Source organism: Aegilops tauschii, chromosome 5 (genome assembly GCF_002575655.3).
Source record: "Aegilops tauschii subsp. strangulata cultivar AL8/78 chromosome 5, Aet v6.0, whole genome shotgun sequence".
Lineage (NCBI taxonomy): Eukaryota > Viridiplantae > Streptophyta > Magnoliopsida > Poales > Poaceae > Aegilops > Aegilops tauschii.
Window position 1 is genome coordinate 370191683 of NC_053039.3, and position 17332 is coordinate 370209014.

Consider the following 17332-nt stretch of genomic DNA (forward strand, 5'->3'; position numbering starts at 1 on the left):
AAAATATCATCATTCACAAGATGAAATCAACATTATCAGATGCACCATCAAACGTATTTTCATACTATATAGTTTTAGTATCATAGATGTTCATATTTTTTGATATAAATTTGGTCAAACATTGTGTACTATGACTTTGAATAAATTTTATACGTGGAGTAAAAAGAAACGGAGGGAGTAATCAACAGTAGACATAATTTATATTTATCTTTATTTAATGTCTTGTAACAAATTCGATCAAAAGAAATCCATGTCCACTAGGGACAACCACACATTAAGTAACTGGATACGAGTATATTAACTAAACCACACATTAAGCAAACAAATGTTCCAAGAGATTGAACAACTATGACAACTCCATCCACGTTGTAGGTAGCACTTTTCATGAAGCTTGACGATAACCAAGGCCTCTCATGGATGGAGTTCTATGGGCACCATGAATCACTGCTGTTCTACGTAAGGTGGGAGCACCCCTTGCAGGAAGGAGCTCAACATCACCAATGCCCTCTCAGGCTGGAAGGATGGAACCATATGGCCAGCTCCCCTCACAGATAGGAATGTGAACCCCCCGGCGTACTGCTGAACATAGCCTCCCACCTGCAAGTGCAACCATCCTTGTGAGAAACAACCAGTTTCAAGGTGATCTAAGATGAATGCTAGTTTCCACAACAGGGTTTACCTCCTCCTTTGCTGTCCATGGGCGCCATGGAGTGGTCACAGAGAGGGCCATGTCTTGGATAGAATACCTCGTCGCCGGCAGCGGGCACACAGAATCAAAATCACCACTAAAAAATGCAGGCAGGTTTGTTACTATTGAAGTACTTTCAAACGGCGGTGTGAGAGTATTGGATTGTACTAGTACTTGTCTGTTACCTGAATATCCAAATCGGCAGCTTGCTTTCGATCAACCATTTCATGGTTGGCAGCATGGACATTGGCCCATCTGTCCAGTTCAAGTATCTGCATACATGTACAAATCACATGAGATACGAATTCGTCGGTGAAATTAGTGTGCATTAGCTCCAGTTGGAGGATCTTACGCGCAGCCTGACCACTTTGTCGGTCTAGCGTGGAAAGCTATCTGCACCGCTGGATCATTGAGGTAGGCATCCGTAGGATAATAACTGCACGGATCATACCCAGGTAACTGCAATTTGAAGAGGAAAAATGCAACGGTTAGCTGTTCAGCACGTAGACCTAGTTTTTTTCAAACAGAATGTTGTCCATTTTTTTCTCTCGTTTTGATAAGAAATGATGTTCTTCAGAAAGATAAGAACTGTGGACTCACGTAGCCAGCGGGGTAATACATTCCATTGGGCGCGTCTATGCAGACCGGAGCGTATATGTTGTAGCCATCGATGTAGCCAGAGTCGAACACCACGGCAGCTCCCATGCAGGCGGCATCTGTAAATGTACCATTCAAGTTGTCGAAGTCGCAGTTCTTGGTGATATTGGCATAGACCTCGTCCGACATCACCGCGTGGGTCCAGAAGTAGTCAACTGCCCCCTTAATATTCCTGTTGGCATCAAGGTACGGATTTCCCACCTTCAGTCGAAGACAGGATCCAAATTAGTTGTTTTCAACAGAAGAAAAACCGAAATTTTATAATGTTTCATCTAATTATAGCTAGTTACTTAATTTGACGTACCAAGATGCCCTGAAGGTTTATGACGGTTCTGTTGTTGTATGTGTTGTGGAGTAGGATGGTGGCGGCAAGCTCCGGCACGTAGTGTCCGGCGTAGCTCTCCCCTGAGATATAGAAGGCCCGGTCCTTGTACTCCGGGAACCTCTCCAGCCATTTCACCAGAAACACGTAGGCGTCATCGGCTGTTCTCTCGTCTCCGCTGAGATCATAGTCAGAAGACGTGTTCGAGTAGGAATAACCCACTCCGGCGGGCGACTCGAGGAAGATCACGTTAGCCACTGTCACAAGCAAACTATTAGTATTTCTGAATTTGATCATTTCTCAGTTCTCACACTTTACTCCACCCACACTTCAAAATTATTTATTTGCCCCCCTCCCCCCACCCCTCTGAAACTTCCATGTGGCCCCCGGGTTGATTTTCCAGTGATATAAGGCAGGGCAAATTCAAAGATTGCAACGAGTACAGGAAGACATGGGTTACCGTTGTTCCATGCGTTCATGTTTCTGCTGAGCGTTTTGTTGTCCTCGGTTACGCGGAACGGGCCGAGCTCCTGCATTGCGCCGAATCCGAGCGACGAGCATCCCGGCCCTGTATATGCAAGTGTCAGTACTGTCCTAGAGAAATTTCTACAAGACATGTTCAGTTATCAATATATGGATCATCTAACCTCCGTTGAGCCACAGGACGAGTGGCTTGTCCGAGGCACCGGAAGGCGATTCGACAAGGTAGTAGAAGAGCGCGCGGCCGTTCTCCGCATCGACGGTGACGTACCCGCCGTACTGGTCGAAGTCGACGCCCTCCGGCTGCCCGGGCAAGGCCGTGATCTTGTCGGCGGCCTTCATGGAGCTCTGGTCAGAAAGAGTGCTGTCCGCACTCAGGCTGCCGGCAACCCTGTCAGCTATGTTACGCACTCGGAACGTGTCGGTGCTGCTGGCGCGGTTCTTCCTAGACGAGATGAACTTTTTGAGCTGAGCCTCCTGGGACGGGGAGTGGGAGGCATTGGCGTGCAGCTGCAGTGCAGCGAGGCAGAGGACAAGCAGGGAGAATGAAGAAATGCTCTTCATCTTTGGTGAGTCTGAGATGAGAGATATTATTTGCATGCATGGTTTTTATAGGCGCAGGAAGAAAAGAAGAGAACACTCTGAACCAAGGAGCTTTGGAGTCTTCGCTGTGTAAATTTCGGGTACAAACAGCGTTGCAGGCTTGCAGCTATGCCTGTGCGCTTGTATGTGTATGTTCTTGTTTCCACTATCTAAAACGTCGAGAGGATCACAGCTTCTTTGCTCCGTGGAAACGGTCATATGATTGGTAGAATTGACGTTCGGCCGGGCATTGAGAGCGAAGGGTGGTGGTGGCTGCCTTCTCCACCGAAGACGGTTGGCCAGGCTGGTAGTGACGGATCTTGGATCCCACTATTAGCACCAGCGGCGAGTTGGGAAGACATAGTCGCCGGTGAAAACCGAGCCGACTCCGGTCATGGCGGACGATGACGGCGTCTATGTCGTTATCTTGATGAAGGCATCGTCAAGCAACTATCGTCAACCTGCTCGTGCTGCTCCGGGAGAAATCCTAAGATCACCGGATCGGATGATGGCGGCGCTGCGGTGTCGTGTTCCCTATTGGGGGCATCGTTTGTGGAGCGGCGCCGGATGAAAGAGGCGTGAGGTGGTGTGGCGTGCCTTCTCTCGCGTCGACGACGGCGGGTCTCGGCGGCATGGAGCAGCAGGGTCTCGCCGATGGGCGTGTGATGATGGACGAGTGCAGGATGGTGGCGTTGTCTGGCGTCGTGGTGGTGTCGACGACAGCTAGACCGGGCAAGGTAGATGCAGCAGTACATCACTGAAGATGGATTGGTGGCAGGTGGCTGTGGCGGCCTCATACCCGGCAGGCGTCCTGGTTGAGGAGTGCGCCGGACTGGTGGGTGCCCCATACCCAGCAGGCGTCCTGATTGGGACCTCAGGTCTTAAATGTTAGGTTTGGCTGCGATGTCTTTGGTATTAGACCCAGACTATCAGCATCCCTATATCAACTGGATAGGAGTAGCGACAGATGTTGCCTAGACGGTGGCTTTAGTCTTATTGTTGTATGACTTTATAAGATCTTGTGTGAATAATTAATAAAGTGGCTGCATGCGTCGTCCAGATGCAGAGACCGGGGGTCCTCCTCCTTTTTTTAAAAAAAATTGTAGGATTTCATACGGTTCTTTTATCTTCACATCTCTTGTTTGGAACGATGATTTGGACGGTAACCAATAGCAATTCGTGTATGTACTGTGTGCTCCCGGCATAGGTATATGTTTTGGTGAGATGTACGGCAGCAAGGAAATTTCCCTTCAGTGTATGCGAGTGCCAAATGGAGGTCTAAGGTTCTTTTCTTTTCTTTTTCTTTTGCGGCTAAAGTCGTCTAAGGCTATTTTAAATGCGATACTAAGCTTCACAACCTCTGATAACCCAGCGGTTTTCGCTCCCCTTTCCCTTCTCCACCCAAAGGTATCTCATTTCATTAGTGAGGAGCTGGATGAGAAGAAACTCTGATGTCCAGTTTTGTAGTAGTGATGGAACTAAAAAAGAACCATCGACTATAACCCTAAAAGAACCAGATTTAGCAAACAATATCGATGAAGTATGAAAGGAAAATCCTGGGCAATAGTCATTGTTTTCGTAGATATGGTCTTTAAGCACTTGAACCCACTTGGATCATGATCGACGAGACAGATAGAAGTAGGATGAAGGGCAATAACACGGGAAGCACATCGTGATGGAAAAATATGGGTACATGTATTTCCCCAGAAACCGGATACACTACGATCCACAGAAACACATATGGACTTGGGGAAGGGGTCCCTCGAATATTAGGTAGCCGTTTTGTTAAACCAGGCCGTGTACTTTATAAAATGGTGGAGTATCTGAAACTGTAGCTAGAGCATCTATCTCTATAGCTGCCAGTAAAATGCCCATACAAAGTTAATTTATTCGATTAGAGATATGAATCCCACGAGACTAGGGCTTCTCTTCTCCCGTCTGCCGCTTCAACGATGAGAGGACGTGGGAGTCCTTGGGTTTTGCATTCGGGCTGCAAGTACAGATAGATTTAGGGTTCCGAGGGGCGACGACGGGGTGTGGGTGATGACGCCACGTCTAATAAGAGCTCCCGCAACTTCAACCCCACCTTGGTTGAAGATGAGATCGCAACATAGTTTTCTCTCTAGTCAGTCCAGTTGGCGAGATTAGAGGTCTTGTGGTTTGGTCACAGGGTAATGGTGGTGACCAAACCAGTGGTATTTTGTATTTTGGATCTTCCTCTGCCACGTCGATGTTTTCTCCAGTGTCGTGCGTTCTTCAGTGATGACGTCGTTTGAACACAGTAGATTCAGCACGAGTTGTACTGGGTGATTCCCCAACTGACACATAATAGTGTGATGTGTGTCGATCGTTTGGCAAGCGGATCCTACCTTCCATTCCTTTGGCATGCAGCGATGGAGATTGAAAGCAGGCGATGGCTTTGTTCAACAATTCACCCTCTTAGGGACTTGTATGTTATTTTCTTTGGTGGTGGGTGTTGTTGTGTTTCAGCCCCTAATTTTGCTCAATCTGGCTCAATTACATGCTCAAAAACCATTGAGCAATCAAACTAGCATACCTATTTGCATCTTTGGCAGTTATGTATTACGTATGTTGATCAGATTCACTGCCATGTTAGTCTCATGAGCAATAAGAGCTAAAGTCTCCACATCATGTTGCATGTCGAATGGCCAGGCCGATGTGGGGTGGCTATGCCACCATAGGCTAGCCCATGTCGGCATGAGAAATCTACAAATTCTTCTAAAGCAGGAGCACATTCTTGTAACATCACATCAACAAGGTCCCCCTAGTGTGTATTTTGCAAAAGATCGTATGTGTAGTGCTAGCATTGCCGGAAAGCTACATGAAGTAGAAGTTCAAGACTATCATCACATCGACAAGGTCCCTCTAGTGTGTATTTCGATCGTATGTGTAGTGCTAGCATTGCCAGTAAGCTACATGAAGCAGAAGTTCAAGATTATCATCAGATCGACAAGGTCCCCCTATAACTCCTTCATTCGGATCTCTTTGGACATTCATCTTATCATAGCATGGGTGGGAGGAGGTATTGTCTTGTAATTGTCGATGGTTGCACACGATATACGTGGGTGTTTTTTTTTCAAGTCCAAGGACAAAAACCCTTCATCAAATTTGCCAGGAAGCTTAATGTTAGACAAACAAGTGATCTTCATAATTCGAAGTGACAATGGCTCTGAGTTCAAGAATTATATAATGTCAAAATTCTTGAGTGATGAGGGGATCAAGCATCAATATGCCGTGGCGTACTGCGAACAAAACTTCAGTCGGAGCCCAATGTCTGCTTCGGAGAACGAAGCAGTAAGCGGTCATCCATTTAAGTGCATGGGCATAGAATATGTTGGATATCGGGACTCAATGCAGAACCTGTCAGCGGAGTCGCGAAAACCGAACGTGATGATGAAATTCATCTCCTCCTTGCAGACCTTGACACCACGCAATTTTCGCTCCCATTCCTCGCACGTCACCACCTTCTTCGAAGATGTGATGGAGGCTGGGGGAGGGTTTGACAGCACCGTGATGAGGGAGAATGGGTGCATCATAGAAAACTAGGGACAACAAGACCATGGGCCTAGCGGCCGCCTTGGGACACACAATGAAGAAGAAACATGAAGATTACATGCATATTAGGTTTCAAGTATGGCGTGGGAAGATATGGGAGCGATAACGCAATGCTGGAGACGGTGAATGTGAGCGAGATGGTAAGGCCGTGCGATGCTGGGCGATGATTTTGAGACTTTGTTTCATGACTTGGTTGATCAGGATCGACCCAAAATATCTCGGCCGAGCACTTGTGTGTGAGATTGGAGGATGAGCAACAACATAGGAACGACGTACCAAGATGCACCATTATGACCAGAACTCTCCTTAATAGTAAAAATTCTTTTCCAGACATGTAAGAATTATGCTCCATTTTCATTGATAAAACTGGAACACCTGCCCCCTTCTTCCTCCGATCCTCCCCCCAAAACTGATATGTTATTGGCTTATTGAGCGAGGTAATAACAAAAGGAAGGCAGGAAAGATTCCAAAAAAGGAAAATAATGATTTCCTCTTAGATTCGAAAACATGCAAATTTCTTGTAGTAAGATTCTAAATTTCAAGAAAAATCCAAAAACATAACTAAAAATCTCTCCAAAATATAATAATTAATACCTATAAAGAAGAATGTTTTTGAACAGTCACTCGGGGGTGGGGGTGGGGGGAGCTTTTCCACCTTAATATATTACCACTTAAGAAATAATGGTATCCATTACATGAGAGCATCAAGGGGGGAGGATAAGAATAGAAACCAAGACTTGGCAACATCCTTTTTTGCTAGGTTTTTAAAATGACCAATCCCAAGGGAGAACGTGAAGAGAAGATCAATTTTATACAAAAAAATTATATAACCATGCGAACATTTTCTTAAAAAATCCAAAAAAATAGGAAAAAATATTTTCTATTTACAATGCCCATAACTTGGTGGGAAATTCTTAAGAAATTTAATGGGAACCGAAGCTCCATTTCCCCTAAGGCTTCGATGTGAAACAAGAAGCCCTAACTAGTGGCTTCACGATGGGAAAGCAATTATGTTAATCTCGAGGTTTGGTTAGTTTGGATCACACTCAACCATCTCTGGGAGGTGCTATGCTGGTCTGGTCGGGCCCTAATCACAGCTTACACATGCAAGGGGATACTCTTGGTGTGTCTGACTTTGAATTGTTGCAATTAACAATATATCATTTCTTTTCCTCCAATGTCTAACATATAGTTTATACTATATGAATGTTGGAAAACATGACAACCCTTGTGATTGTCATTTTGTTAATGTACATGATGAGCACACACACCCCATGTGACACAACAAAGGTAACCCTGAGTAGTGATGCGTGCATTTACACTACTAGGAAAATGCTTATAGACAGTAGCATAATAGTAGCGCTTTTTTATAACAAAGCGCTGCTACTACTTATCAGTAGCGCTTTTTATAACAAAATGCTGCTACTATGCACTTACGAGTAGCACCGGTTTATTAAAAAACGCTACTACTAAAATTGTCAGGCCGTTGCCGGCAGGCCAGGCATAGTAGTAGCACTTTTATGTAGGAAGCGCTACTGCTACTGGACGTAGCAGTAGCGCTTTCTACATAAAAGCGCTACTACTACGGGCTCCTTATCCACCCCAGCAACGGCCCGCGCTCGACCTCTCTCACTCCCCCGACCCTCACACTCTCACTCTCGCGCACCTCCGCCGTTGCCGCCGCCGCCCTCCCCCGCGCACCGCCGTCCCCCGCCACGGAGCTCTCCCGCCGGCCGCCCTCGCCCGCGCCGGCTCTTCTCACCCGCCTACTGCCCTCGCCTGCGCCGGCTCTCCTCCCCCGCCGGCCACCCTTCCCTGCGCCGGCCTCCTCCCCCGCCGGCCGACCTCCCGCACCGGCCTCCTCCACCACCGAGAGATACTCCTCCTCCCTCCTCCCTCTAGCTAGGTTAATTAACTTAGGTGAATTTAGTTCATTAGGTTAACTAAGTTGAACTAAGTGAACTAGCTAGGTTAATTAGTTTACTAACTAGGTTAATTAGATGTTTTTTAGATGTTTCGATAACTAGTTTGGTTACTAAGTAGATGTTAATTTGGTTAGGGCACTTGTGGTACTATTAATTAGATGTTTTTTAGTTAGGGAAGTAGGTGATACGTCTCCAACATATCTATAATTTTTGATTGTTCCATGCTATTATATTATCTGTTTTGGATGTTTGATGGGCTTTAATATGCTCTTTTATATTATTTTTGGGACTAACCTATTAACCCAGAGCCCAGTGCCAGTTTCTGTTTTTTCTTTGTTTTTGAGTATCACAGAAAAGGAATACCAAACGGAGTCCAATTGACCTGAAATTTCACGGAGAGTGTTTTTGGACCAGAAGAAGCTCACGGAGTACTGGAGATGGACCAGAAGAGTCCCGAGGCCACCACGAGGGTGGGGGGCGCGCCCCCTACCTCGTGGACGCCTCGGAGACCCCCCCTGACTTGTTCCTGACGCCAACACCTCTTATATATACCCAAACTTCCAGAACATAACCTAGATCGGGAGTTCCGCCACCTCAAGCCTCTGTAGCCACCAAAAACCAATCGGGACCCTGTTCTGGCACCCTGCCGGAGGGGGATCCCTCACCGGTGGCCATCTTCATCATCCCGACGCTCTCCATGACGAGGAGGGACTAGTTCACCCTCGGGGCTGAGGGTATGTACCCGTAGCAATGTGTTTGATCTCTCTCTCTCTCTCTCTCTCTCTCTCTCTCTCTCTCTCTCTCTCGTGTTTTTGATTCGGCACGATCTTGATGTATCGCGAGCTTTGCTATTATCACTACAAAAAATACACTTCCGTGATGATACGTGTTTGTCACAGTAGGTCGCGTTTTTTGCCATGCATGTGAAGGAAATATGCCCTAGAGGCAATAATAAAGTTATTATTTATTTCCTTATATCATGATAAATGTTTATTATTCATGCTAGAATTGTATTAACCAGAAACATAATACTTGTGTGAATACATAGACAAACAAATCTTCACTAGTATGCCTCTACTTGAATAGCTCGTTGATCAAAGATGGTTATGTTTCCTAGCCATTGACATGAGTTGTCATTTGATTAACGGGATCACATCATTAGGAGAATGATGTGATTGACTTGACCCATTCCGTTAGCTTAGCACTCAATCGTTTAGTATGTTGCTATTGCTTTCTTCATGACTTATACATGTTCCTATGACTATGAGATTATGAAACTCCCGTTTACCGGAGGAACACTTTGTGTGCTACCAAACGTCACAACGTAACTGGGTGATTATAAAGGTGCTCTACAGGTGTCTCCGAAGGTACTTGTTGGGTTGGCGTATTTCGAGATTAGGATTTGTCACTCCGATTGTCGGAGAGGTATCTCTGGGCCCTCTCGGTAATGCACATTACTTAAGCCTTGCAAGCATTGCAACTAATGAGTTTGTTGCAAGATGATGTATTACAGAACGAGTAAAGAGACTTGCCGGTAACGAGATTGAACTAGGTATTGAGATACCGACGATCGAATCTCGGGCTAGTAACATACCGATGACAAAGGGAACAACGTATGTTGTTATGCGGTCTGACCGATAAAGATCTTCGTAGAATATGTGGGAGCCAATATGAGCATCCAGGTTCCGCTATTGGTTATTGACCGGAGACATGTCTCGGTCATGTCTACATAGTTCTCGAACCCGTAGGATCCGCACGCTTAACGTTTCGATGACAGTTATATTACGAGTTTATATGTTTTGATGTACCGAAGGTTGTTCGGAGTCCCGCATGTGATCGCGGACATGACGAGGAGTCTCGAAATGGTCGAGACATAAAGATTGATATATTGGAAGCCTATGTTTGGATATCGGAAGTGTTCCGGGTGAAATCGGGATTTTACCGGAGTACCGGGAGGTTACCGGAACCCCCCGGCAACATAATGGGCCTTAGTGGGCCTAGGTGGAAGAGAGAAGAGGCAGCTAGGGCTGGGCCGCGCACCCCTCAACCTAGTCCGAATAGGACAAGGAGAAGGGGGCGGCGCCCCCCTTCCTTCTTCTCCCTCTTCTCTTTCCCCCCTCCCAAGTCCTAATCCAACTAGGAAAAGGGGGGAGTCCTACTCCCGGTGGGAGTAGGACTACTCCTGGCGCACCCCAAGGCTGGCCGCACCTCCCCCCTTTGCTCCTTTATATACGGGGGCAGGGGGCACCCCATAGACACAACAATTGATCATTTGATCTTTTAGCCGTGTGCGGTGCCCCCCTCCACCATAATCCACCTCGATAATATCGTAGCGGTGCTTAGGCGAAGCCCTGCGTCGGTAGACCATCATCATCGTCACCACACCGTCGTGCTGACGAAACTCTCCCTCAACACTTGGCTGGATCGGAGTTCGAGGGACGTCATCGAGCTGAACGTGTGCTGAACTCGGAGGTGCCGTACGTTCGGTACTTGATCAGTCGGATCGTGAAGACGTACGACTACATCAACCGCGTTGTGTTAACGCTTCCGCTTTCGGTCTACGAGGGTACGTGGACAACACTCTTCCCTCTCGTTGCTATGCATCACCATGATCTTGCGTGTGCGTAGGAATTTTTTTGAAATTACTACGTTCCCCAACAGTGGCATCCGAGCCTGGTTTTATGCGTAGATGTCATATGCACGAGTAGAACACAAGTGAATTGTGGGCGATATAAGTCATACTGCTTACCAGCATGTCATACTTTGGTTCGGCGGTATTGTTGGATGAAGCAGCCCGGACCGACATTACGCGTACGCTTACGCGAGACTGGTTCTCCCGACGTGCTTTGCACAGAGGTGGCTGGCGGGTGTCAGTTTCTCCAACTTTAGTTGAACCGAGTGTGGCTACGCCCGGTCCTTGCGAAGGTTAAAACAACACCAACTTGACAAACTATCGTTGTGGTTTTCATGCGTAGGTAAGAACGGTTCTTGCTAAGCCCGTAGCAGCCACGTAAAACTTGCAACAACAAAGTAGAGGACGTCTAACTTGTTTTTGCAGGGCATGTTGTGATGTGATATGGTCAAGACATGATGCTAAATTTTATTGTATGAGATGATCATGTTTTGTAACCGAGTTATCGGCAACTGGCAGGAGCCATATGGTTGTCGCTTTATTGTATGCAATGCAATCGCCATGTAATTGTTTTAGTTTATCACTAAGCGATAGCGATAGTCGTAGAAGCAATAGTTGGCGAGACGACAACGATGCTACGATGGAGATCAAGGTGTCGCACCGGTGATGATGGGTATCATGACGGTGCTTCAGAGATGGAGATCACAAGCACAAGATGATGATGGCCATATCATATCACTTATATTGATTGCATGTGATGTTTATCTTTTTATGCATCTTATCTTGCTTTGATTGACGGTAGCATTATAAGATGATCCCTCACTAAATTATCAAAGTATAAGTGTTCTCCCTGAGTATGCACCGTTGCGAAAGTTCTTCGTGCTGAGACACCATGTGATGATCGGGTGTGATAGGCTCTACGTTCAAGTACAACGGGTGCAAAACAGTTGCACACGCGGAATACTCAGGTTAAACTTGACGAGCCTAGCATATAACAGGTATGGCCTCGGAACACGGAGACCGAAAGGTCGAGCGTGAATCATATAGTAGATATGATCAACATAGTGATGTTCACCGTTGAAACTACTCCATCTCACGTGATGATCGGACATGGTTTAGTTGATATGGATCACGTGATCACTTAGAGGATTAGAGGGATGTCTATCTAAGTGGGAGTTCTTAAGTAATATGATTAATTGAACTTGAATTTATCATGAACTTAGTACCTGATAGTATGTTGCTTGTCTATGTTAAGTGTAGATAGATGGCCCGTGCTGTTGTTCCGTTGAATTTTAATGCATTCCTTGAGAAAGCAAAGTTGAAAGATGATGGTAGCAATTACACGGACTGGGTCCGTAACTTGAGGATTATCCTCATTGCTGCACAGAAGAATTACATCCTGGAAGCACCGCTGGGTGCCAGGCCTGCTGCAGGAGCAATACCAAATGTTATGAACGTCTGGCAGAGCAAAGCTGATGACTACTCGATAGTTCAGTGTGCCATGCTTTACGGCTTAGAACCGGGTCTTCAACGACGTTTTGAACGTCATGGAGCATATGAGATGTTCCAGAAGTTGAAGTTAATATTTCAAGCAAATGCCCGGATTGAGAGATATGAAGTCTCCATTAAGTTCTACAGCTGCAAGATGGAAGAGAATAGTTCTGTCAGTGAGCATATACTCAAAATGTCTGGGTATAACAATCACTTGATTCAACTGGGAGTTAATCTTTCGGATGATAGCGTCATTGATAGAATTCTTCAATCACTGCCACCAAGCTACAAGAGCTTCGTGATGAACTATAACATGCAAGGGATGGATAAGACGATTCCCGAGCTCTTCGCAATGCTAAAGGCTGCGGAGGTATAAATCAAAAAGGAGCATCAAGTGTTGATGGTCAATAAGACCACTAGTTTCAAGAAAAAGGGCAAAAGGGAAGAAGAAGGGGAACTTCAAGAAGAGCAACAAGCAAGTTGCTGTTCAGGAGAAGAAACCCAAGTCTGGACCTAAGCCTAAGACTGAGTGCTTCTACTGCAAGCAGACTGGTCACTGGAAGCGGAACTGCCCCAAGTATTTGGCGCATAAGAAGGATGGCAAGGTGAACAAAGGTATATGTGATATACATGTTATTGATGTGTACCTTACTAATGCTCGCAGTAGCACCTGGGTATTTGATACTGGTTCTGTTGCTAATATTTGCAACTCGAAACAGGGGCTACTGATTCAGCGAAGATTGGCTAAGGACGAGGTGACGATGCGCGTGGGAAATGGTTCCAAAGTCGATGTGATCGTGATCGGCACGCTACCTCTACATCTACCTTCGGGATTAGTTTTAGACCTAAATAATTGTTATTTGGTGCCAGCGTTAAGCATGAACATTATATCTGGATCTTGTTTGATGCGAGACGGTTATTCATTTAAATCAGAGAATAATGGTTGTTCTATTTATATGAGTATATCTTTTATGGTCATGCACCCTTGCAGAGTGGTCTATTTTTGTTGAATCTCGATAGTAGTAATACACATATTCATAATATTGAAGCCAAAAGATGCAGAGTTGATAATGATAGTGCAACTTATTTGTGGCACTGCCGTTTAGGTCATATCGGTGTAAAGCGCATGAAGAAACTCCATACTGATGGACTTTTGGAACCACTTGATTATTAATCACTTGGTACTTGCGAACCGTGCCTCATGGGCAAGATGACTAAAACACCGTTCTCCGGAACTATGGAGAGAGCAACAGATTTGTTGGAAATCATACATACAGATGTATGTGGTCCGATGAATATTGAGGCTCGTGGCGGATATCGTTATTTTCTCACCTTCACAGATGATTTGAGCAGATATGGGTATATCTACTTAATGAAACATAAGTCTGAAACATTTGAAAAGTTCAAAGAATTTCAGAGTGAAGTTGAAAATCATCGTAACAAGAAAATAAAATTTTTACGATCTGATTGTGGAGGAGAATATTTGAGTTATGAGTTTGGTCTTCATTTGAAACAATGCGGAATAGTTTCGCAACTCACGCCACCCGGAACACCACAGCGTAATGGTGTGTTCGAACGTCGTAATCGTACTTTACTAGATATGGTGCGATCTATGATGTCTCTTACTGATTTACCGCTATCGTTTTGGGGTTATGCTTTAGAGACGGCTGCATTCACGTTAAATAGGGCACCATCGAAATCCGTTGAGACGACGCCTTATGAACTGTGGTTTGGCAAGAAACCAAAGTTGTCGTTTCTTAAAGTTTGGGGCTGCGATGCTTATGTGAAAAAACTTCAACCTGATAAGCTCGAACCCAAATCGGAGAAATGTGTCTTCATAGGATACCCAAAGGAGACTGTTGGGTACACTTTCTATCACAGATCCGAAGGCAAAACTTTTGTTGCTAAATTCAGAAATTTTCTGAGAAGGAGTTTCTCTCGAAAGAAGTGAGTGGGAGGAAAGTAGAACTTGATGAGGTAACTGTACCTGCTCCCTTATTGGAAAGTAGTTCATCACAGAAACCGGTTTCTGCGACACCTACACCAATTAGTGAGGAAGTTAATGATGATGATCATGAAACTTCAGATCAAGTTATTACTGAACCTCGTAGGTCAACCAGAGTAAGATCCGCACCAGAGTGGTACGGTAATCCTGTTCTGGAGGTTATGTTACTAGACCATGACGAACCTACGAACTATGAAGAAGCGATGGTGAGCCCAGATTCCGCAAAATGGCTTGAGGCCATGAAATCCGAGATGGGATCCATGTATGAGAACAAAGTATGGACTTTGGTTGACTTGCCCGATGATCGGCAAGCCATTGAAAATAAATGGATCTTCAAGAAGAAGACTGACGCTGACGGTAATGTTACTGTCTATAAAGCTCGACTTGTTGCGAAAGGTTTTCGACAAGTTCAAGGGATTGACTACGATGAGACCTTCTCACCTGTAGCGATGCTTAAGTCTGTCCGAATCATGTTAGCAATTGCCGCATTTTATGATTATGAAATTTGGCAAATGGATGTCAAAACTGCATTCCTGAATGGATTTCTAGAAGAAGAATTGTATATGATGCAACCGGAAGGTTTTGTCGATCCAAAGGGAGCTAACAAAGTGCGCAAGCTCCAGCGATCCATTTATGGACTGGTGCAAGCCTCTCGGAGTTGGAATAAACGCTTTGATAGTGTGATCAAAGCATTTGGTTTTGTACAGACTTTTGGAGAAGCCTATATTTACAAGAAAGTGAGTGGGAGCTCTGTAGCATTTCTGATATTATATGTGGATGACATATTGCTGATTGGAAATGATATAGAATTTCTGGATAGCATAAAGGGATACTTGAATAAGAGTTTTTCAATGAAAGACCTCGGTGAAGATGCGTATATATTGGGCATCAAGATCTATAGAGATAGATCAAGACGCTTAATTGGACTTTCACAAAGCACATACCTTGACAATGTTTTGAAGAAGTTCAAAATGGATCAAGCAAAGAAAGGGTTCTTGCCTGTGTAAGATAGAGAGAAGATGAAAGATGTTCCCTATGCTTCAGCCATAGGCTCTATCATGTATGCAATGCTGTGTACCTGACCTGATGTATGCCTTGCTATAAGTCAAGCAGGAAGGTACCAAAGTAATCCAGGAGTGGATCACTGGACAGCGGTCAAGAACATCCTGAAATACCTGAAAAGGACTAAGGATATGTTTCTCGTTTATGGAGGTGACAAAGAGCTCATCATAAATGGTTACGTCGATGCAAGCTTTGACACTGATCCGGACGATTCTAAATCGCAAACCGGATACGTGTTTACATTGAACGGTGGAGCTGTCAGTTGGTGCAGTTCTAAACAAAGCGTCGTGGCAGGATCTACGTGTGAAGCGGAGTACATAGCTGCTTCGGTAGCAGCAAATGAAGGAGTCTGGATGAAGGAGTTCATATCCGATCTAGGTGTCATACCTAGTGCATCGGGTCCAATGAAAATCTTTTGTGACAGTACTGGTGCAATTGCCTTAGCAAAGGAATCCAGATTTCACAAGAGAACCAAGCACATCAAAAGACACTTCAATTCCATCTAGGATTTAGTCCAGGTGGGAGACATAGAAATTTGCAAGATACATACGGATCTGAATGTTGCAGACCCGTTGACTAAGCCTCTTCCACGAGCAAAACATGATCAGCACCAAGGCTCCATGGGTGTAAGAATCATTACTGTGTAATCTAGATTATTGACTCTAGTGCAAGTGGGAGACTAAAGGAAATATGCCCTAGAGGCAATAATAAAGTTATTATTTATTTCCTTATTTCATGATAAATGTTTATTATTCATGCTAGAATTGTATTAACCAGAAACATAATACTTGTGTGAATACATAGACAAACAAAGTGTCACTAGTATGCCTCTACTTGACTAGCTCGTTGATCAAAGATGGTTATGTTTCCTAGCCATTGACATGAGTTGTCATTTGATTAACGGGATCACATCATTAGGAGAATGATGTGATTGACTTGACCCATTCCGTTAGCTTAGCACTCGATCATTTAGTATGTTGCTATTGCTTTCTTCATGACTTATACATGTTCCTATAACTATGAGATTATGCAACTCCCGTTTACCGGAGGAACACTTTGTGTGCTACCAAACGTCACAACGTAACTGGGTGATTATAAAGGTGCTCTACAGGTGTCTCCGAAGGTACTTGTTGGGTTGGCGTATTTCGAGATTACGATTTGTCACTCCGATTGTCGGAGAGGTATCTCTGGGCCCTCTCGGTAATGCACATCACTTAAGCCTTGCAAGCATTGCAACTAATGAGTTTGTTGCGAGATGATGTATTACAGAACGAGTAAAGAGACTTTCCGGTAACGAGATTGAACTAGGTATTGAGATACCGACGATCGAATCTCGGGCTAGTAACATACCGATGACAAAGGGAACAACGTATGTTGTTATGCGGTCTGACCGATAAAGATCTTCGTAGAATATGTGGGAGCCAATATGAGCATCCAGGTTCCGCTATTGGTTATTGACCGGAGACGTGTCTCGGTCATGTCTACATAGTTCTCGAACCCGTAGGGTCCGCACGCTTAACGTTTCGATGACAGATATATTATGAGTTTATATGTTTTGATGTACCGAAGGTTGTTCGGAGTCCCGGATGTGATCGCGGACATGACGAGGAGTCTCGAAATGGTCGAGACATAAAGATTGATATATTGGAAGCCTATGTTTGGATATCGGAAGTGTTCCAGGTGAAATCGGGATTTTACCGGAGTACCGGGAGGTTAGCGGAACCCCCTGGCAACATAATGGGCCTTAGTGGGCCTAGGTGGAAGAGAGAAGAGGCGGCTAGGGCTGGGCCGCGCGCCCCTCCCCCCTAGTCCGAATAGGACAAGGAGAAGGGGGCGGCGCCCCCCTTCCTTCTTCTCCCTCTTCTCTTTCCCCCCTCCCAAGTCCTAATCCAACTAGGAAAAGGGGGGAGAG

At 45.2% G+C, this 17332-nt stretch overlaps 1 protein-coding gene across 1 annotated transcript; it reads right to left on the minus strand.

Annotated features, from left to right (window-relative positions):
• Positions 1-441: 441 nt before the first annotated feature.
• On the minus strand, positions 442-2711 carry LOC109747637 (serine carboxypeptidase 1-like). Its single transcript, XM_073500411.1, has 8 exons — positions 2315-2711; positions 2128-2235; positions 1650-1924; positions 1289-1546; positions 1041-1147; positions 874-960; positions 680-785; positions 442-597 (listed from the first exon to the last, which is right to left on the minus strand). Exons 1-8 carry the CDS (start codon positions 2709-2711, stop codon positions 442-444), a joined length of 1494 nt encoding a protein of 497 aa, XP_073356512.1.
• Between the last annotated feature and the right edge of the window lie 14621 nt (positions 2712-17332).